Here is a 23,118-nt window from a genome sequence, read left to right as displayed (position 1 = left end):
CTTTGGGATCAAAAACACAAAGAGAAAGAGAGCCAGACAAAACTGCAGATGTGCAATTACAGTACTGGGAGGAGAAGAGGGGAGCGAAGGGGGGAAATCAGGTTCAAGCTCCTCCTCCCCTTGAATTGCACCCATCAGAGATGAGCAACAACTTGAGCCTGGATCTGGCATTTCTCACGCCGGGACTATAATCTCCCAGCGACAGACTGCTGCGCACGCACATGTGCTCCCCCTCACATTTTCACAGTGAAATGCGGAACAAAAACAGTTCCTGAAACCCCAGTAATTTCCACAAAACAGATTTACGATGCTGCAAGCCAGGCCTATGAAACTCTGTCTGTATTCCTCTCCGGGTACCTCCACAGTGATTGAGGCTGACTTGGCTGACGGACACAGCTACGCCTAGAGCTGGACAGGCAGCCAGATAAATCACCAGACAGACACACAGACAGACAGGGCACCCCTTCAAACACCGCGTGTCCGAGCCATGCCCCTGCGTGCAATAAAACCACTCACCTTCAGATCAAAGATCTTCTTGTCGCAGAGGGCGCAGACATGGGGGAAGTGGAGGGGGGCCGCGCCGTGGAAGTCGTTCAGCTCGTGGGGCTGCAGCGGCCGCATGGGCAGCTCGGGCGCGCCGGCGCTCAGCTCCTCATTCTGCCTCACCCGGGGGCTGCCGAAGCTCTGCTTGCTATTGTTGAGCCTGCCGAACGCCGGGGCCGCGGCCGCGCTAAACTTTGTGTCAGGTGTCGGTTCTTCGGGGTTGTACAGCTCGTTTCTTATTTCATACGGCTGCTGGCTTGCTGATGGCCACATGCTGTCGCTGGGCAGGAGGTCAGGCTTGTTTTGGCCGGAGAAATTAGGGATATTTTCCCACTGGTTGCTTGTACCAGTGCCATGCAAGATGGGGCCGGGATCTCCCTTTGGATGAGCACTGGTGTGCGGGTCGCTGGGGAAGGACGGCGCCGCCCCGAAGGCCTCCTTCTGGAACCCCGCCGGCGCCTCGTGCTTCAGCGGGCCGGCAGCGCTGAACGGCACCTCATAGCGAGCCCCCGCTGCCGAGGGGAAGCCATGCTGGCCAGGCGGATCCCCCTCCGAGGTGTAGGCTTGTGGGGCGGCGACATTTTGCTTGTTGTACTCATAAAACCCCCCCGCTGCTGCGGCGGCTGCAGCGGAGGGTCCCGCCTTGTTGAGACCCACGACCACGGGCTGCTGGCCAGAGGTGGGAGCCATGACGCCTCCGAAGGGACTCATGACGATGGTGTTGGGGGCCTGGGCCTGCACGGGCCCCAGGCCGCCCCCCGGCGTGGCCAAGGCAGGGCTCTGTGCAGGGAAGGCGATGCCGCCGGAGGGGAACCTCGTGCTAGCGATGCCGGGCCCCGGCGGAGGGCCCCCGGCCGTGTGTCCCGGCGGGGCGTTCATCACGGAGGGGTGCCTCAGCTGGTTGAAGAGCGGCTGGGACATGGCCACTTTGGAGAGCACCTGGTTGAGGACGGTGGCGGCGGCCGGGTTGTTGGTGACGGCGGTCTGAGCCAACTTCAGCCGGTGCAGCGTGAGCTGCGCCTGGAGCTGGGCCAGCTGCAGGCTGGCCGGCGAGGGGAGCAGGGGGCTCGGGGTGCCGACGGAGAATGGGCTCTTCTCCAGGAGCTTGGCAGCGCTGCAAGGGGTCAGGACATGGGTTAGCTGAATTCACCCGAAATCGAGCTGCTCTTGCCTCCTGCTACAGCCTGGCATGGGGCAAGCAGTCACTCAGAGATTTACTCGTCTAAACCCAGGGAGAGCAAGGTGGTGGCTGGCAATGCAGCCATAACCCATCGTCTTTGCTTAAACCTCTGCTGCCAGGTCCGTTTCAATCAAAAAGTTATGAGGAAGACAAGTATATCAGAGATCTCTCTTGAAAACCCTCATTTCATTCGTCACTGACTCTCTGGATCAAACCTTCAGCTCACTTTAAGTATCCATGGGATTCACACCCATAATGCAAACCAGGAGCAGAGGCAACATAAACTATCCCAGACCATCCCCGAAACTCTGTTCCCTCCCACCCCCCTGCCCTTTTCATGCAATTTTCAACCTCCCAGTGGTGTTTGTGGATTTTGTGGTGTTACTGTTATGCTCAGTAGGACCCAGCACCACCTCTTCCCACAAAGCAGGGAGAAGTGAAGAAAAGGACATCAGATGGGACATAAAGCCAACCCGATAAGTACTACACAGCTAGCAAAGCTGGTGGCATTAAGGAAGATGCAATACATAACACATTTTTTTAAAATTATTTACAACTCTCATTTAATTACATGGCAGCCTGTTCTGTAACAAAATACATAGCTTCCCTGTTGGGCAGATGGGAATGTACAGGAGGAAAAAAACCATACGATTTGCTGGAAAGTCAGAGCAGAAACAAATGTTGGGAATGTGAAGAAAAATCTTTGCATCAGAGCTTGTGCAGCTACTTCAAAAGCCATAAAATCAGAAATGGCAGCAACAAGGACTATGAACAAACCATCCTAAAGAGAATTCATAGTTCAACTGGAATGTAAGGCAAAATTTCTGCAGCGTCAGCTGGTGAAAATCAAGGTCTTTATACTTTCTAGAAATTACAGGTGCATTGAGTGTTGTCCCTTAAGCCTTGTACATAGGATAAATAAAATGATAACTAAATTGTTATGCTTGAATTCCAGAACTAAGAAAATAGGAGATGATACTTTCAGGCATACGGTGGTTCCTGGTGTTGGGAAACACCTTTGGGAGATCTCCCCAGCTCACACCACCACCAGCAACCCTCTCCCTGCCACATGAAACCCTGTCAACAGAAAACAGGAGGAAAAATCATCCCAAATGGGTAAAGACTAGCGAATTCATAAACAAGTAAAATGTTATAATGGAAAATATTAGGCAACACTAGCTTCCAGGCAGCTGTACCCACCCTGCTTTTACTGCCCCCCTGCATCCTTCTGGTATACTTCCAGCATCACCCGTGGCAGAGCCAGCCTGGTGTGTGTGTGCGCGTAAACTGTCCCGTGGCCACGCTCCCCCTGTAAGTCATGCTGCCTGCACTTGGATACCAGCAGCCATTTTCACACCCATACCAGAAAAAATGTTAGCCCTCACTTCTTACACCAGCAGGAGCCCCTGCTCACAGATGGCACAGCTACTCAACACATTACAAATGGCTGCTCATTCTGAAAATGAGAGCGGAGAGCACTCCAACAACAGGGATGTGGTCCAAAGCTCAATTAATTTATATTGTAAAAATGTATTGAGTTTCAATTTAGGCCTTTCAAAGCAGCAGGAGCTACGCATCAACCGCCATGCAACACTCACTGTTAATAATTGGCCAATTTGCTAAACTGCATGGATGAAGCTGTACTTAATGATAAATGTCTTGTCAGCATGCTACATTTGAAAACCACAAATTAGGAAAACATCTGCTTAAATCCAAAGTATGACTAAGAGAAAATGAATGGGTTTCATATTTAACATTTAACTTCCACTAGCAACTGCACGGCACATCTGTCTCCAAAAATACAAAACGCTGTTTGGATAAGTGCATCATTATGTCATGACGAGATTCCCTGCCAGCACAAGCTGACACCAGCGCGCTTCAGTGCTGAGGTGCCTTTTGTTTTCCTGCACGGTTTCCATCCCTCGCTCTCGGACTTGCATTTATAATACAGTTTGCTGTAAATTTGGTTATGGATGAAAGTCAGCGTGCAACTCCAGTCAAAACAACACAGAGGTTCGCAGAACCCCCAGCCTGCAAGCTGAGGACCCACAGAAGCTGCTGAGAAGCCCCACAGGGGCTCAGCGAGCGGAGGATCCCACACCAGCATGCGTGCTGGAATTAAGGCTGGGGAACGTGGCGCAGCCCTGTGCCCGGGCTGTGTTTTCTGTGCCTCCAGCATCTGGACCGTCCTGGTTTACGATGTGCTGCGCGGCACTCACCACAGTCAGAGCTACTGTTTCATTTTATAGCTGCTTGTACCTTTTGTACGTTAAGCAAGCTGTAAAATGTTTTCAAAAGTTTTATAGAGCATGCAAATAAGAACTGCCTGGTGGCCCTAAAAGAAAAAGAAGAGCCAGCATGTAATGTTGGCCGTGGATGAATGCTGTTCCCAGCAGCCTAATTGTGCCATGCTGCAAGCCCGTGCAGCAGTGTGCACATCCCAACAGCTGCAGCCACTTGCAAGCTCTCGCAGTTACCTGCGGGATGTGGGCACAGGTCCCTCCCAGGGGAACCACAACTCTCACACTGTTGCTGCAAGCCCTGAAGCTCCCTCAGAATTGCTGTTCTTGTATTTTGTCTGACTATATCTGCCTGCCTTGTATGTCCCTACAACCCACCCCAGCACATAAGCAGTGCCCTGCCACAGCACCTCCAGTTGGGAATGCCCAGCAGTTTGCTGCCTCCCCAGCCCTGAAATCATTTCTGGGCAGCGGGGGCAGGCAGAGCAGGGGTGCCCAGCACAGCTGCACAGCAGGACAGCCTCCAGCCAGCTTGGGCTGAAAGATTTAGGGCTGAGGAGCAGGGCAGCACCCACCCCACTGCCCATACCCGCTGGGTTCAGACCCTGCCCATGGGCTGGCGGTGGGGAGCCAGGGACTACAAGGAGCTGCCTTACCTGGAGAAAAGCAAATGCTGTAAGGAGAAGCTGCAGCCCCTGAGCCATTTGCAGGGGGACAGAATTAGCGAGGAGGGTCATTCCCATGCACTGATAGGTTTGGGAACGGCAACAGCTTCAAAATTCAGCTGTCTGGTTTGCATTTCCAGATTTCAGGGTGCTTCAGGTTGCAGGCTTTATCCTCGCACAGTAGAAACTGAATATTTTATCATCTAATCAAGCCAAAGAAGGAAGGGCATGGTCATGGGGCAGTGGGAAAAACAGATATGCAGATGGGAGGTTGGGAAGAGGGCTGTGTGTAAAGCATCTCTTAGAATAGCATCCACATTTAAAGATTTCTGTTCTGTTATGAAATACAGGCTGTAAGAGATATGCAGGAGCAGCATGCGGAGCTTTAAAAATCTTTCCCTTTCTGTTCTACAATCATTCTATTATATACTTGATAACATCACTTTGCAAATAATCCTGTTACATATTTACTAAACCATTGGAAACTGCAAGCATCAAGTGAAGATGGGGCTCAGCTAAGGCATTTTGTGCGGCCATCCACCTCTCATACACACACACGTCCCACCCCAGCTCGTCCTCAGGTTACCAAAATGCAGCCCTGGCTGCTCGTGGGGGGTCCTGCTGCAAGATGATTCAAAGCAGCTGAATGAACTTCTTGCTCTCCACTGAGTGCTCAGGGAATTAGCCCGCATCAGCCAAAGTTAGCTTGATCCCTTGCAAAACATTCCTGATTGTAAGGTCATACTGTAAAAAGTAAACAGGAGTTGTTCTCTTCGTTAATTTATTTAACATTAAGTGCACAGCTGGGCTACACAAGTACCTCTGCTGCACAGCTAGGAAAGCCAGAGATAATCTTTCTTTTCTAAAATATCTCACAGCCAGGAGCACTGCTGTAAAGTTTCCACGAAGAAAGCCATAAACCAGGCAAGTTTTCCCCCAGCTCTAGGAGCTAGGAGTTGAAGAGGTGCTTCACCTACTGCAGTATTCGTAACGAAATTGCAAATGTTGGCAAGACCCCATTGCTATAAATAAATTCTGCCCATCTGCTGCCCCTGTAATCCTTATTATGTTTTTAGCATCCAAGAACATTGAGCAACACACGGTGTCGGAGGTAAGGTATCTAGACTGCTGGATTATTTGAGTAATCCTGGCTACAGGAGTGATGAAAAGGCCGAGCAAGAAACACATCTATTAGAACAGGCTGACAACCCACAGCTAGATTTCTATGATTTTCAAATGACAAAATTAAGGATGTTAAAGTGCTGCCTGGCACCTTCCAAAACAAAGGAATAATTTTTTAAAATACAAACTAATAAAGTTATGATCTTAGTTACAGCTATGTATTTAGGAAGTATTTAAACTGAGAAATATTTGAACTGCTGCATAGGGAATGAATTTGAATTCTTCAAAAAATGACTAATTCAGAGCTGTGCAGATTTTTTCTTGCGTTTGCCATGAAACTTGCACATCTAAGGTTTTGCATTCCTTCTGCCATGACACTTGCCTTTATGCATAATTATATCTACTTGTCAACATTTTTGATAGATATAGTTGTTAATATTTTTCACTGCGGAATAATTTGAAACATGTACTTTTTCTATTATTGTGTTGATTTCAGAATTAAAATGGTGCAGGATCTGAAGATATCTAACTGTTCTAAATGTATGCCTAATCTTCGTTAGCCTAGTATTAGATTTAAAGCACGTTTGCAACAGCATGCTGTTTTTCATCCATTCAAACTCTTTCCGAATCAATTTTTCTTACAGTTAGAAAACTGAATTTTTAATCTGGGACTCCTGGACACATCAAAGAGCACCATTTTCTAATTATTCAAACACAAAATCAATTATATTCTGTTATGCAGATGTGTGAACATCCCTTTCCTGCAATGTATCATTTATTCAAAACACACAGGGCTGCCTTCTTTAAACTCACCCAAAGCAATTGCTGCTGCACTAAAAGAGCAAAACAAAAAAACTTAAAAAAATCAATTGCTATATGTGTGAAGCTGAAAAATATTAGGGGCAAACCTAGCCTTCAATTAAAAAATGCACAATTTGACTTCTGTGATATTATATGTTTGTATCTGAGGACAGAATTTAGCCCCTTGAATTCAATGGAATTGCAAAGCAGTATTTCAAATGCCAGTAAAAGTAAAGACAAAGCTTAGCAATCTCAACAGCATATGTTAATTATTAAAATAACTAATTATTATAACAATATTTTATGTTGTTTTGTGGATCCCACTAAGAACACAGGGCTTAAGTTCATTTTTTTCTTGTTGAATAAAACCAACACTTACATCAATAAAGTCTGGTACACTGGTTAAAAAGTAGACACAGGTACATTTTTCTATGCCGTCGATTGCATCTGGCTGATACTAAATTTCTCTCTCTGTGTCTCCATAAGAAGTTTTTTTGTTGTTGTTTGTTTGTTTTTTAAGTGAAATTACTTTCTTGGTCATAAAAGCTTCAAAAATCTGCTGAAAGGAGAAAAACCCTCCACTTTTAGAATTTAAGTTCTGAAATCATCTGCAGCAGAATTTTTTTTTTGCTGAGTTCCTGTTATAGTTGATTAAAAAAATATCGTGTTTCCCAGTAAGTTCAGCTAATGATAGGGAGCACTAAAAACCCTAAGCTACTTTAATACGTGTATAAGCTACAAGTAAAACCCTTCTTATCCCAAATAATGACTTTTAAAGTCCTCCATTATACTGCTGAGGGACTAAAATAAAACTCTGGCCAATGTATACATGCACTGTGCCAAGAGAGTTTTGCATATGTTTGGCAGTGGTAAACTCTATTATCTGGACAAGCATCTGACCTAACAGTTAGCTGGAAGATGAAATGTAAAATGTTACCACAGAGCTGCTAAGCTCGAGGTTTACAAAGCTAGGAGTTAAGTGCCTGACTCCTACCAAGAGTCCTTTGGACTCGTTTGAAATTTTCACCCAAAACGTCCCCTATGTTTGTTTATATGCAGAGAAGTCAGGCAGTTCCACTGGTAAAGGGACACGATACAGGGGCAAACACAGCAGCTACATCTTGAGTAATGGTTGTGATCATGGATGAGATCTTAAGAGGACGGCTAAACTAACTCCTGAGGTGGCATCAGGCTGAATTCAACGACTCTTGACGTGCTCATTCAATCTACTCTTGGGAACCTTCCTTGGAGGAGACCTCACAACCTCCAGGGACAATTCATTGCCCGACTCCTCTTACTCTTAGAAAGCTCCTCTTAAAATCTACAGCAGCTCTCTGCTCAGTCATCCAACGCACACCAAGAAGGGTTTCTCCTGCTTTCCTGCAGCCACCGTCATGCCTTCCCTATGTCCACCCCAACTTCTTTCTTTGCACATCTCCCGTATTACGCTCGTTTGCAATGCCCAGTGCAATTGCTTTCCCTCCTAACAGCACAGCACAGCTCGTTCCTGAAGAGCTGTTGCCCACGTGGGAACCAGAGATGGCTGTTTGGAGGGATCACTGAAACTTGGCTGGTCTCACTTTCCACACAGGGATGGCCAGCTCAGTCCTTTCTCCTTTTTACAGTCCAGTGGATTTTTCATATCAGCATTTCACATCACCCTCACCAATATTGCATCCAGGTTATGCCAGATCCGGTTTGTTGGGATTACTCTGGATTCCTGTGCTGCCTCTAGAGCACTTGTAAATCCTCTCCTCTTGGCAATAGCTGCAGATATAATGGGTGTTTTGTTCACCCAAGTCATTAATGAAAGTGTCAGACAGACTAAAGACAGTTCCCAAGAAGGGAACCATGATGCATTTTGCCTTCTTCTCTCCAAACACTAGTAATGAAGGGACCTCTCTTCCACCTGGCTGGTCTGCTGTGTGTGCTGAAGGTACCACATGGTATTCATGGCTTTTTTTTAAAAAAAAAAAAAAACAAAAAAAACCAACTGCCCTATTTGCAGTTTCAAGAAAAAAAAAAAGCTGGATCTCTAGTGATTTCTTATTGACAACTCATGCTCTATATTTCTGGGAGAGACGTCTTCCACTACTGTTTAAAATCAACTATACATTCTGGTTTCTTTTCTGTTGGATTTAGACACTTTCAAATGCCAAAGCCAATGCCATAGACAACAATCCACACTCGCAACATGAGAACAAAACCAGGTGTCCTTGAATTTTGCAGTGTCCTTCATGCTTCCTCTCTCCTTTATTGCATACTGTTACTTGGTACACATTTCACCCTGAGAATGTGTCTTCTATTGTGTGGAAGTCCAGTTTGTATATTGGGCATATTTCTGCTTTCCTTCCTGCAACACATCTCTCCATAAATATTTAATTCAGGAAAGTTCAACAACTTTCAAATAAAAGACGTACGGAACTAGCACATCGACCACCTAAACCCAAGGTTACAGGGAAGGATTTTCAGAAGCCGGGCAAGTTATTGTTCCAGAACGTTTAAATGGTGTCTGGTTTTGATGACATGCCACGGTAAGTCAAGGGCTCTGAGGATTAGTGTGCACACAGGAACACTGCTTTACATTTTAAACTTCTGTATTGGGCCATACAAATTCGCTTAGCTACACTGCAGCCGTCTATCTGCAAGCGCTTCCCAAGTAAACGTAATTCTTCATGCATTGAACTCAAAGGAAATTTGTTTAAAAACTTCATTTTAAATATGTGCTAAAAATTGTCAGAAATAGCTATAGTAGCAGATCGGTGCCCCCCGCAACACACTGCAAAGCTCTGACCTGGCACAGAAGTTGTGCCACAGCTTTATAAACTTTGCGGGCAAGCTGCACGGGTCTGGCAGGAACAGGCTGCCTTCGCCTGCCTCCCCAGTGCCTTTCCTGCAACAATCCTCATCTTCTAGGCTTCAAACACCCTCATGGTGCAAAGTCCCCAGGCCAGACGCTCACAGCAGTGCCCCCGTAAGAAGGGGAACTGGGGTTTCCCCATAACTTCAGCAGGCAGTTGCCTGTGCCGTGCCCGAGCCCCCATCGGCTCCCACCCAAGGAGAAGTGCAGAGCCAGGGGCTTGTTGGAGGGTGAGGGGCAGGGAAGGCTTTGGGGAGTGGAAAAGCAGGATAAAAAATGGTAACGTAGACCCACAGAGCTAGTGGAGAGGCCGGGACAGGGGTTAGTGTTGGCAGAAACGGGTAACGGGGTGAGCGGCTCCAGCAACACCCAAGCTAGGGGCAGCAGCACCCGCTGCTTCCCCATGGCTCAGGGCTCCCAGCGGCGCTCCGAGCTGCCCTTGCAAGCAGGAGAAATGATCTGGAAAGCTCCTTGTAATTAAAGGGAAAAAATGAAAAATCAGCCTCAAAAAAAAAAAAAAATCAAGTCAGAAACCCTTCAAAGGCTTTTTACACAGGCACAAAGGACAAATGCCCAACAGGAAAATAGTCCTTGGCATATAGTACTTACTAGAAAAGATATTACAGTAATATCTCACCGTACCTTCTGCTAATGTGTTTTCCACGGGGTATTGTTAACCACTACAAAAATAATAAGTTTGAGCATATCAATATCTCACACTGCCTGGAGGCAAAGCAGTTTTCATTTGTATGTAGAAAGTAGGAAGCGTAATGTGGTAGGCAGATAATTTCTCATTTGAATAACCCGTATCTATTTCACAGTAATATAAGACAATATAAAAGCCCTTTTACAGAAGGAATGTCTTCGGTTTGTAGACAAGAAAATGACATATAACTGCTGAAATGCTGAAGTACTAAGAAGGATTTTTACTTCAAAGTAGTTTCATTTGTGTTCAGAGAAAGGATAGTCATTTGTGGGAAAAAATAAAATATTACGACTCACCTTTTCATGCATTTATTATATATTTTATATATATTATTCTAATGATATGTTTGAAAAGTTCAATGAAAAAAATTATTAGTAAATTATGTCTCTAATTAAGTCTCTGGAGCAGCGGTCAGCTCTCCTAATGAGAGCAGCACAGGCTACAGAAATCACAAGCAAATCTGAGCTCTCCTGTTTGCACCGTAGGCCAGCCGAAAAGCGACAGCCTGCGACTAAAAGTCACACCGGAGCACTACAATCGCTTCGTAATTATTCTGTTACCACCACCTCCTCCAGAAGGTGTCTGAACACTGCGTGGCACTGAGCACCGCAGCACCAGGCTGCCCAAGGAGGAACGCTGCAAGAACTCTCATCTGAAGCGTCCAACGTGATTTACTTTACGACAGATATTTCCTTTCCTACTTAAAGGAGGAAATCTACAGTAATAAGGGAGGTTTTCATTTATTTATTAATCAGAATTCTGAATAGAAAAGCAGAACCTCTGCCGATTTCCTAAAATAAAGATCACTCAGGTACATACTCGGGCCTATTTTGCAGTTTCCCAGTTTACAATTTTTAAAACACATGTCAGAAATTCCTGTTGTTTATATACCCACAAGCATCACTGACACATATTCTTTATACACGAACCTTATGAAACGCAGAGACACACACAGACCTAACTCAGCTGTTACTGAAGCGAGCTGCAAAGCCTTTCCTGATTTCGGAGCAGCCAGAGCAATGCTTCCGTGTCCCCTCTTGGTTATGTTCAATTTGAACAAAACATCAAAGAATGCCCTCTTTTCATGAGCTCTTTGAAATCAGACTGTAATGCTAGGCCCTAATGTTCGTACTGTTACACACAAGTAACACGCGGCACAGTTTGGCCTGGAAGCTTTCGTTATCTGTTTTGCACCGAACGTTGTTTGCCTTTTCTTTAACGCGTCCAAATTTCTGCGCTAAAGAAATTTTAATGTGAATCTTTTAATGTGAATCTTTATTTATTTTTCTTACATTAAAAAGCAACAGTTGGTATGAATCAGACCTGAGTGTGTTCCTTCTGGCAGAAAACAGCCTGTGCCAGAAGTGCTGGAACTCTCTGGCTTTGAGAAGTTTAATTTATTGTCCTGAATAATAAACTGCCATTCAATCAACCCTCTGAAAGAAAACATAAAACAGGCCAGCGCTTAAATCTTGAACAAGGACCAAAAGAGCTTTCCACAAAGGAAGCAAAATTGGGGTAGGCATCTTATATTAAATAACGTCAGTTATTGTATTCTCCCTTTTTGTCTGCCTTCAGCATTAATTAGGAGTAACTGACAGTCAATGTGCTTCGAGCGCTGCACGGTAAAATTGATTAGTATACTAGGACGGAAAATAGGAATCGGTTTTTGATGAAAAATATCAGGTTTCAGAGCACCACATGTGGCAGCTGTGAGGAAAGAAAAAGTGTGAAGATATTAACCCGTCCACTACACTCAGCTGGTCATTTGCCCAGCTCCACTGACAAAACTGTCAATACAAACAGCCAGCCTCTGCTCTTTGGGTAAGCAGGGAATTATTCCCATTAGTGTGCTGATTTTGTCTATTTTTACTTCGCTGCATGTGCTCTGCTCAGTAGCTGCAGTCTGTATGACTAATCAGCCTGTATGACTAAGGTAAAACAGGTTCTAATTCATTCTGCTGGCCTGCACATGAGATGTCACACCTTGTGCTCACTGATGTATCTTTTAATCTCGTAACACTCAGGGGCTTGGACTCAGTTTTGTTTCCAGTCTGAAAAGATGCCCAAGAAAGTTGTGATCGCTACTCGCTAAATAAATAAGTAAATAAATAAATAAATGTGCTGATTTTCATTAAAATTATCTTATTCATCTCCAAGCTTTTATTTTTTGAAAATAAAAGCTGTCTTGATGTATGATGTAGCAATTAAAAATAATAATAATAATGCCATTAACAATATAGCTCTGATTCTTTCTTCTTTCTAATCCAAGGAACTCTGTCCGCAAACTTATGAACACATTTCCAAATTCAACCATCTTTAGAATACTTTGGTATTTTGACTTCCTTTAACTTTTGGAAATAACTTCTGCCCACTGGTCGTAAATGACATTAACGTAATTCTGCTTTTTGTCTACTCGCAGTGACTTTGAGGCTTATTACAGGGTGGTTAACCATGGAAAATCAATAGGATCCAATTCAGCATGGAATGTCTTTTAAAGGATAAAAGCTCTGGTGTTACGAAAAGCTAAGCAGTACGAGCTACTGCACGAAACAGATCAAATCATTAATTTGAAATCAAAGTTAGCCGTCGCAGCCAGAGCTACGTACGCCTGCCTGTTTCGCTTTGTTACGGAAGGCGCCGTGCTTTAAAACTGAGTTTTAAAGGTGACTACGAGCCCACGCTCGGCTTGGCAAATTAGCGTACATCTTACCTTTCTGCGACATGTAAGGCTGCGGGCGGCAGCGCGCGGGTGCGGAGGAAGCGGGGCCGGGAGCCGATGTCCGCGTTACGCACATGCCTCCCGATAACATCCCATTGACATTCTACCTGCTCCCTGCGTGCCGTCTAGTTACAAGCTTCCTTCCAGAAAGTCACAACTTTAGGAATGGAAAAAAAAAAAAAAAAAAAAAAGAAAAGGGAAAGCCAACCCAGCCCAAATGGAGGACTGGAAGGCGGTCACGTGGCTGCCGGGAACCATTCTTGTTGCATTACACGCAGCAAGTGTGGATGGCAAACAATATCAGTTGATGTTTATGCCATATGGTCCCGGTCTCTCCACATTTCAGCACCAAAACCCTGTTTCAGCACAGTGTAAAGCCATGGGATCCTACTGGGGAGAGGGTCACAGTCTAATTAGGCGAACTGCGGAAAAAATGAGCTACGCTAACGAACAGTGAGAGGGACTGGCTGCTACAGCACAAGCCTTTGCTCCGGAAAGCAATGAGCGTTATCCAGATAAAGTTTTAACACGAAATTGCAATTTCTAAAAATGCACACTCCATACTTTGTGTTTTAACCCCTGAGCGATTTGCGGGAAGACTTGCTGCCTCCCAAGGGCAGTGGAGGCTTTGAGGAAAGGCAGTACTGGTCTTTGGGATAACGCTATTGCTAAAATCAGCTGTCTGCCTTCTCAGAAACAGCCAACAGAAACTCAGTAAAGGAAATTCATGGCTGAGTGCTAATCCGCTGCCCCCACCACACATGAAGGCTGACCTGTGCCACACGCTCCGCTGCGATTAAAGCCGGGCGAGAGGCAGCGCAGGACCTCACAGCCTTCCTGCGGGGCTGGGCAAGGCGGCTCGGCCGGTCCCTGCCCGCTGCCGTCCCTGCCACGTTAAACCAAAGCATTTCAAGAATGAGTTTTCACCTTCCTAAACCTAAATATTTCAGAGTTTACTTCTGGATGTCAAAATTACTGATCCTTCCCGTATTTCACGTTATTCAAGGATTAACAGAAAATGCAAAGATTGGATACAAAAAGCGCTATTGTTCTGCCTCTGCTTTTAACACACCACAGCACACACTTCGGTTAAGAAGCTAGAGGTGCGTAGCCCCTGTAGCCAGTCAGGCCTCCCTCTTTACGGCTGTTCAGCTAGCTGCTCAACTAACCTCGGACACGGCAAAAGCTTACTAAACTTGCTTGGTACAATTAATAGCATTAGTCTTGGGAACACTTAGCAGTCGCAGGGGCTTTCTGTACGGTCCATCTGCAGAAGAAACCACTGCAAGACTTCACACTTGCACGAAGGGACAAAGGGGAGCCCCCAGGGTTCTCTGTCCAGGCTTTCTAATTTCCTTTCTGTCCTCCCTTCTTCCTTCAGGTGCCACATCAGAGCGCTCTCCCCACCTCTCCAGAGGAGAAAACTGCTGTACAAGTTTCTGGCCTTTCTCCAAATGAGAATATCTTTTTTGCCATATCTTTAAGAGATGGCAAAGCCTGTGACTGAAGGGGGGAAGGCACTTAACAGGTGGTCCAAGGGTGTTCCTTCCCACATGCGACTCCCATCAGGAAGCAGCGGAAAATTCGAGGGAAGGAGAAGGAATTAGCAAAACCTACGGGGCTTTTCTAAAGCCTGCTGCATCTCCCCTCCGCAACAGGCGCCCTCACGCTGTCCTCTGCATCTGTGTTACATTAAACAGAATGAGGAAACACAAACCAACTCGCACTCGAAGCTGAACTCCCCATTTCATGCAAACCGCAGGACAGCCACGTGAAACACATATGGCAAGCTCAGCCTGGGAACGGCGGCGAGACCTTTCCGGCCGGGCGCGGAGCTAATCCTTGCGCTGCCTGCATATGGCTCGGCACCGGGCCCTGCCCGGGTCAGCAGGAGGGCTTGCCTGTTTTCCACCCAGCCAGGGCAGCAAACAACGAAGGAGAGCGAGGCGAGTAACACGGGTGACTCGATTTCAGAAAATGCTGCCTAGCAGGCAGGCTGCACGCTCTCTGATCTCTCCAGAGAGGGTAAAGATTCACTCCCTCCTCTCTCTTAGTTTTCCCTAACCTGCATTTTCGTCTGTCATCGGGTACTTGTGTTTCGCTTCACACCCAGGGAAAGAACTTGCCCCAAACCAACAATGTTCCAGGCAATTGGGCAAATCTCATTCCTGTGGCATGCCCTTGCCCCCTCTATCTGCTGAGCTGGGAGAAAAAGAACTAAAAAAAAAAAAAAAGTAATTAAAAAAAAAATATATATAAATTTATTCTGGTCTTTCCCCTACAGAAAGACCAGAATGAATTAGGTAACATGCATTATAACACGCCTTTCCAGTCCCTTTGCTACCTTAACTAAAAGCAACCAAAAATAAACGTTACTTGTGGAAGCAAATCCCATTGAGAGAGAAATGTGAGACTGTGAAGTCCCTCAGCTGGTTACGTTTCAGCTGGGAGCCTCTCCATTGTTCTCAGATAGGAACAACGTGCTGGCCTCGATGCCCGCAGTGTGGGCACACGCATGGGCTCCCACCTGCCCAGCGCCCTCTGGTAAGGTGATAGCGTCCTTCCAGGCGCTGGGGAGACTAGAAAGGCTCACTGGCTGCCCCTGAATATTAGTGAAGGTATGGAAAAAAAAAAAAAATCATTCAGACCATTTGTATCACGAAAAAAAATAACGCAAGAATGAAGTAATGCAGCTGAGAACAAATTTTAGCCGAGCAGATGGCACACATAGTGTGAAACCATCAAGTCAAAGGCAATAATACATCTGATGAAGAGCTGAGCACTGCAGTGCAGCTTTTCAGGAAATTTTGCTCTCTTACACTCTACTTAAGGGGTTGTTTTTGGCACAACTTTCTAATTCAGAGGTCAATCTCTTCATATAAATTCCTTAGCATAACCTCTAGACTCTGATATCTTAATGGATTTAAAAATCTCTCTTTTTTTAAAAAATTGAGCACACACACCAAAGAATCAAATTCTGCCCTTGTCTATGGAGTTTCTGGATCGCAGTATTAATGTTACACAAACCCATCAGTACGTCATTTGGAAAACATCCTGAAAAGTCAGATGCATCGATGTAAGCCAAGCGGGGTTGTGACGGATCGATTTGAATATTTAAACAGCAGAATTCAAAAAAAAAAAAAATTGGAAAGAGAACTCCAGATATGGGAGCATCCCCACTCAGAGAAGATTACTGAACAAACAACCCATCCCGAAGCCTGGATGGAGCACGAGCCTGCAAACCTCTTGGCATAAGCCGCCACCTCCGGGTTGGGTAGGAGGCAGCTTCCCTCTGGACTCCACACAAACGCGCTGTGTAGCCCTGCTTTCTGTCACACCCCAAGGAACGGGGTGCTGGCAAACACAACTGCGGTTGGATCCCCTGTAAGAATTTCTAACAATCAAATAAGCTCTTCTAAACAAGCTTGTTAAATCCATCCCAAGTTTTAAAATTTAATATTAACGGAGCGGTATTTTCTTCCCTCAAGAAAGAAGACATAAAGAAACCGTCTTCGTATTTCATGCAGAAAATTTCACATACTTTTTTTTTGCTTTTACCAGTCACACTCCTCCTGAGCTCCTACTCTTCTCCATACAGCAATATTTGAAAAAGGTGATTAAAAAGCCAACCCAGCTACGATCTTCTTTGCAGCCAGCATCACAGCCCGATTTGGTCAGGACAGCAAACCGGCTTCCTTAACGGGACTGGAAACAGACTTCATTCACAGCTTGAGACAGACAGGAACACTGAAGGTCTGTCTTCTCATCTTATCTAATAAAGACTGAAAATACCCCACAGAAGTACTGTGACTCCAAAATTTTTGGGTGCTTAGACATCGACATTTTTGAAGGACCACAAGCAAAGCCACCCAGAATTCAGAAATACATTTCAAAATGACCAAGAAATCAATCAAACCTTGTCATGGTCTTCTATGTTTATGGGTGCGGCTGCTGTTGGGTAGGTAATAAAACAGGCCCGTATCAGAACTGCTAACTTATTTTTAAGTTAGTTGCTTGGACGTCTGCAAAGAGGAAAGCTTCAGAGACTGGCAACAGCAGATAGCTGCTGATAAAAATTATCCAGGCTGCAGCGTGCTTCTGCTGCCAGGGTCAGCCACTGTTCTCCGGCCTCAGAGCTGTAAAATCCAGTTTTGTGAGGGTCGAGGCACCCCCTCAGCGTAACTGGATGAGACATCTGCGTCATCCTGCACTTCTAAGGGCTTGCTCCCATGTGCAGGCAGAGGATAGTTACCTGCTTTTATGCTCTTTTTCCTTCGTGTTCTTTTTCCTTCTTTTCTCTCATTCCTACTGCTTTTTGTACTGCAGCCCATGGCGAATGCAGTGGTTCATTATCACACGGGGAAACAATCCTCTAGGGATGAGTGTGGCTCAGTACATGAGATTACCAGAGCCCAGCCCTTCGGTAGCTCTGTAGGGCGTGCAGAGCTACGCTAAAAAGGTCTTTTCCTGTCTTGTATGTCCGTGTCGGCGGGTGTGATGGAGACAGCCAGTCCCGAGTGCCATCTGCCACCCTACATGTGAGCATCACATTCTGCTGCCCCTCCGCATGCCTGGCTGGATTAGCTGATGTCAACAAGATAGTGTCACCCTTCCCTACAAGGGCACGCGCGGGGCCGCCAGCTCCGTACGCATGGAGGCCGGGGGGGGCGGACCGGGGGCACGGGACGGGCAGAGCACACACTTCGGCTCTTGGGAGGCAATGCCAACCAACTTCTGACTTGAACCAGGATCTGGGAACGGGGCCAGCACCTTCCCCTGGGGCAGAGCAGTCAGACGCAGCGAGCGTCCTGGATAAAAACCTGTTGTGAGCAAGGTGAACGATGTCCCAGCACCTGCGTGCTGCCGGCCTTCGGGGCTCCTCATCTCCCGTTCTCTGCAGGCTTTGCACAGCCGGTGGGCTGAGTGCTGTGGCTCTCGAGCTTCAGAAAGCAATGCTGGAAAGGAAAGGCTCAAAGAGCTGCCCAGCCTGGAACATCTCGGGTTCTGTATGTGGTGCGTTTATCACAGGCACCGCAGAGGCAGTAGGGAACAAAAACAGAGCATAGCGGGTGCTTCCCCTGTCCCGGGCACAGCACCATCCCGCTGGGGAAGGCTGCAGGTCTGGAGCATGAGCGAGGACATGCTGACAGCCCTCCTGGCCTCCTGATCCAAGGAGGGAAGGGAACAAGGAACACCAGGTCTACAAACAGATCACACAGCGAGAGGAACGACATATTGAAAAAGAAGCCAAAGGCAGGCTCAAAGCTGCTCAGAGGTGGTAAGTCTGGGGCTGAGCAGAAAGTGAAGACGCCAGCTGGAATGCAAGCAGGGTGACTGGTTAGAATGTGTGTTCTTCCTCCTGAAATGCCCACCTTAAGGGAAAAAACAACAACAAAAAAAAAAAAAAGTATTTTCACATAAAGCAGCAGAATACAAAGGTGAAATGCTGCATGAAAATCACAAGACTAAGGTTTAAATATCAATACTAACACATAGGATGAGCCATTTTAATAACATCCCTACCCCGCTTCTGTGAAGGAAAACATGCTGATACAGGCTGGGAAATCTGAGCAGGAGCTCATGTGATGCAGACTTCTGACATTCCCCCAGACGTGACTAAGCTTAAACAAGTGGCATTATCTGGTGCGCTTGAAAGCAAGACAGGAACAACATGATCGTGCAGCTTTTTTTGGTACCACACAAAACGTTCCTGTCTGGATGGGGTTTGGGAAGTAAAGGATATTAGGAACAAGTCAAAATTTGCCTGTGGTTTTCATGATCTTGCCAGTCTGAACATAGAACGAGAGTGCTGAGAGTTAACATGAATGTAGAGAACAGCAGATCTGTGAAAATGTCTATAATTGAGCTGACATGATACACCACTACAAAAATAACCATTACAGAAAACACAAACGTAGCTAGAAATAGAGCCTGAAGGGGCCACTCCTAGCCAATCTGGAAACTTTTACATCATTACAAATATAGTGATTCTTTAAGTCTGCTGCCTCTAAATGGAGAATTAAACTGTTGGTCATCACAAGTACTATTTTCAGTCATAAAGCTGTACACATGAGTGTTATATTAACTAAATAAAAGAATAAAAGGCGATACAAAGTCATGATGTGAAGCTCAGATGCTGTGACTCTGATGTGCGTGCAGAGCTCAGGAACACTGAGCTCAAGCAGCCCCTGTGTGAGCACAAGCGAAAGGCTCACAGCGCAACGCACACAGCTCCTGTACAGCAGTTTCTCTTATCCTTAGCATCTAGTTAGCTTTGTACTCCACTCACGGGGGCTTTGAAAAGAAAAGAAACCCTTGAGATGACAAATGAAGACTTCTGCTTTTGAAGAAATTTATCCAAAGGTTACCATGTAAAAACAGAAGGTCAGGTCTAAGCTCTGCGAATCAGAATAACTAATTTAACAACAAAGCAATGCCACCAGCTGACTCTTTACTGACAAGTCCTTCAAAAAAAACCCTCAGTTGTTTCATTACTAACTGCAATAGTAGTAACTACCTTCCCAAAAGTTGATTGCTTTGTTATTGCTGCCTTTCTAAAAAAGAAAAAATATCTATATATCTATATAGATACATAGAGACACATAGATTTTTTTCAGAACATATGTCTGGCCTTAAAGAAAGCCTCTTCAAATACAAACTGATTCATCTTTCCATATAAAGACACTTAAACTTGTCGTTTCAAATCTTTCTTACCATTTAGCTCAGCAATTAATTGAGATGCTCACTGGCTGATACTGCCACCCAATGGCTTTTTGGTTTCTAACAGCTGGAAGAAAAAAAAAAAAAGAACAGAAAATAATAATAATAATAAAAAAAAATCAGATGCTTATTATTGCTGTGGAACCAGTTCTGCCTCTGCTATGGGAACAGAAAGTGCCTGGGCAGGGCACTTCCACTAAAAAGATCTTATGAAAAATGAATATATATGAAACATTAAAATAGTCGTTTGAGGAAGATGGAAAAGTGGGAAGTTCTCAGAATTCCACCTGAATATTTGCACCAGCACCTCGAACAAGAAATACAGGCGAGTGACCCACTGGGTGCAACCTACAGGCTGCAGGCTGGGCACGGCCACGCGCTGCTGGGGATGCCCAGGGCCGAGCAGCAGCCTTCTCCTCCTCCGTGTGCCCGAGCTGCTGACCAGCAACCAGAGATGCCACCAGGCAATTTTTTTTCCCTGACATTCAAGAACCAAGCAAGATTTTCAGATGGAGAACCCGAGCGCTCAGTTTACCCAGTAGGAACGCACTTATTCGCAGGTGTGGTGACAGGCCCTGGTGCCGCACGCGGGAAGCTGGGTGGCTAATGCCACCCCAACCTGCCAGGGGGCTGTGCGCCCGGCTCAGCTCGGCATTACCTGGCACACAGCAAACGCTGGCTGGCCCTCGCGAGGATTAGTGAGGGACAGGGATCAAATAGGTAACCTTGCAGCCTCTGAAAACGTATCTGTGTAGAGAAATCAAAAGGGTCCTCAACAAGAGAAGCAAAGGTGTTAAGAGAAAGACCAAGAAATACAAAATTTTGTCGCAGTTCATGCAGTGAAATCCACGAGAGATTTCTTTGCCTGCAGGATTAGTGCCTGTAACATAGCTCTGTCCACATGGATGCAATTACCTTCCTGCACAAGTCAGTTAGAGATAAATTAATTACTTAGAGGCTGAAAACACTGGCTCTGCATCCAAGGATTTTATCACCAAGCCGAGAGTTCCCACTGTGAGTGCTTACGACAGCAGGAGGAAGGAAAAGGAGGCGCTTCCTGCAGAGGTGGGACCCCGAGCCCAGGGCACCCCGTGTCCTCCCAGCACAGCGGCTCCGTGCCGGGACCCAGCCTCCCAGCACGTGCTGGAGCCGTCTTTAGCCACGTCCCGGTGCCCGGGGGACACCACGAGTAACACACCCGTGGCAGAGAAAGCACAGTGCAAGGAAGGAGCTGGGTTTGTCACATCCAGCCTGGCACACGCTCACTGTTTTGTGTAACAAGGGTGTTGCCCTCCTCGTTTCCCTTTCCAGTCCTGAGCAGCGCTAAAAACATCTCCCTGCCTTGGGTCGAGACAGCCCCGTGTGTGTGGGCACTATTTCTGCTGGAATTGGGGGGGGGCACCAGGGCTGCACCCACCAGGACAAACCCCAAACACCGACCTCAAACTGCTCCTGACTCAGCCAAACACCAGCTCCATCAGCAGCACGGGCCAAAACCCCAAAGGCGGGCTGAAACCTGCAGGGAGCAGGACTGCAGCAAAGAAAACAAAGAATTAGGTTTTTCTCCAAAAGGTCACAGAGGGCGGTAGAAATACGATGCTGCATTGTTACGTATGCTACAAGGCCCCACTGATTTTTTACTTTAATGTAATAATTTAATTCACAAAGCACTGTACTGTGTGGTAACCTGTTCTTTTTGTCCCTTTGTTGTTAACTAACAAACATCCTGCTTTACTTTCTCAGTCTGCATCTGGTCATGATGAAAAACATTTTCATGAGCATTTGATGTGTCATAAGCAGTGGTAAAATAATTCCCTCCAATATAGCTGCAATTTATTTTCCACATAGAAAGCGTAAAAAATCACAAATTTTTGTAATACAAAATTACAAAGTACAAAATTGCAAATTTTTGTAATAGGAATTACAAAAAAACACGGTTAAAAATGCTGATTTTCCTTTTAGAAAAATTTTGTAAATATTTTGTTCTGTATTCACAGCAGTGTAAGACTTAAATAAGAAAAACATCAAGACAACAGGGAGCTACAACTGGTTTCTGCTGGGTGTGCATGCAAGGTGTGCATCTTTCTTCGCAGACAATTACTATGTGAACGGAGATGGAACAACCACTAGATGGGGATGTCCAACTTCAGAATGTTAGAAACCCAATAGGAGCCTCATGGTCAGCCTGTGCAATAAAACTTTCTCAAGCTATCAAAACCAAAAGCAAACCAAAACAAAAAATAAAAAATAAAACCGTTCTTGCATTCTCTCGACCAAGCTAAGGACAGATGAATTGACTCATGAGGCCCTGGGCAACCTGATCGGGTGGTTGGCATCCCTGCCCATGGCAGGGGGTTGGAACTCGATGATCTTTAAGGTCCCTTCCAACCCATCACATTTTGCTACTTCTCTATCCACAGCCTTTTCCTTTCAAACTACAGCTAGAACTTAACCCGCATCACCTGTCTCAATTAATGGGACACCCATCCCTTCATATCGTTTGCATGGCCCCAACCCCTTCAACCCATAACAGAGTTGCAGCACATATGTCCCCCCCTCTTCTAATAGCTGAGTAATTCCCGGGGCGTGAAGGATACGATCTTAGTCCTCACCTTCAAACCCTTCACAGCATTGGCAACGCTCTTTTCTTTCTCACTTTATCAGCTTGGGATTCCACCTGCTCCTCACAAGTACAAGTGCATTGAAATTCAAGGACCCTTTTCCCTCCATCTCAAATTCCCTCAACTAATATTTCCCTTCTCCCCAGTGTCAGAAAGCAAATGGCCAAATAATCACAAACAGAGAAGCAGAGCTGTGGGGAACCACTCCGAGATACTCAAAGATATTTCAGACATCATTTCAAAATTGTAGCATATGTCAAGAGAAGGATGCGTATGAAGTCAACCTCCTCCCATGTGCTCACCTTTACATACTGGTGGCCTCAGCTTGTAACTGCAAGAGAATTAGATCACAGCTTGCAGGCAATGCAGACAATGTCATGCAGGAATGATACCATCTGAACATGGTTACTTGCTTTAAAAGAGCACTTGGGAAGTTCTTAAGTGTACAGAAAGCTGTTGTGAACAAATCCACAGCAGACACCTGGGGAACCCTGTAAAAAGTTGCAAACAAAACATAGTCTATTCCCTTGAAAGTAACAGTCCATCTCCTTTAAAAATGCCAATGAATATAAGAGCAAAAAATGGTTAACAAAAATAAGAAAAAATGGTTATAAAGGTTTCCCTAGGCCTCATGTGCAAAATCTAGGATTTATTTCTAAAGCTGCGTTTCAGTTAAAATTTAATGTCTAATGTTTTGTCATAGCTTTCAACTAGAAAATAAAAGTAAATACAGAAAGCATTGCAGGCTGAATTCTTGCCCTACCACTTGTCTTGGCCGAAGACGAAATACTCATCGATCTCAGCAGTACAGGCTCAGCCTCTGCTGGGAATTTGCTGTAACATATCTGAGATCTGAGGAGACACCACTGATGCTCACACAGGAGCCTCAGTGCATTTACAATACAAAATTCAGTCCAAAATTTGCACATGAACAAGCG

General features: G+C 45.7%; 1 protein-coding gene across 17 annotated transcripts in view; it reads right to left on the bottom strand.

The window, feature by feature from the left end:
- Positions 1 to 23,118, bottom strand: part of RBM20 (RNA binding motif protein 20) — a 125,225-nt gene that overhangs the window by 22,680 nt on the left and 79,427 nt on the right. For 16 of the 17 annotated variants that reach the window (XM_083843191.1, XM_083843192.1, XM_083843176.1 and 13 more), the window contains one exon: positions 517 to 1,657. In XM_083843191.1, the coding sequence (XP_083699317.1) occupies positions 517 to 1,657 (1,141 nt within the window). Of the gene's footprint in view, positions 1 to 516; positions 1,658 to 19,553; positions 19,570 to 23,118 lie in introns of those variants that run through there. The other variant, XM_083843184.1, reaches the window with a different exon arrangement.

Source organism: Anser anser, assembly GCF_964211835.1.
Source record: "Anser anser genome assembly, chromosome: 7".
NCBI lineage: Eukaryota > Metazoa > Chordata > Aves > Anseriformes > Anatidae > Anser > Anser anser.
This window is presented reverse-complemented; position numbering and strand designations above follow the sequence as displayed.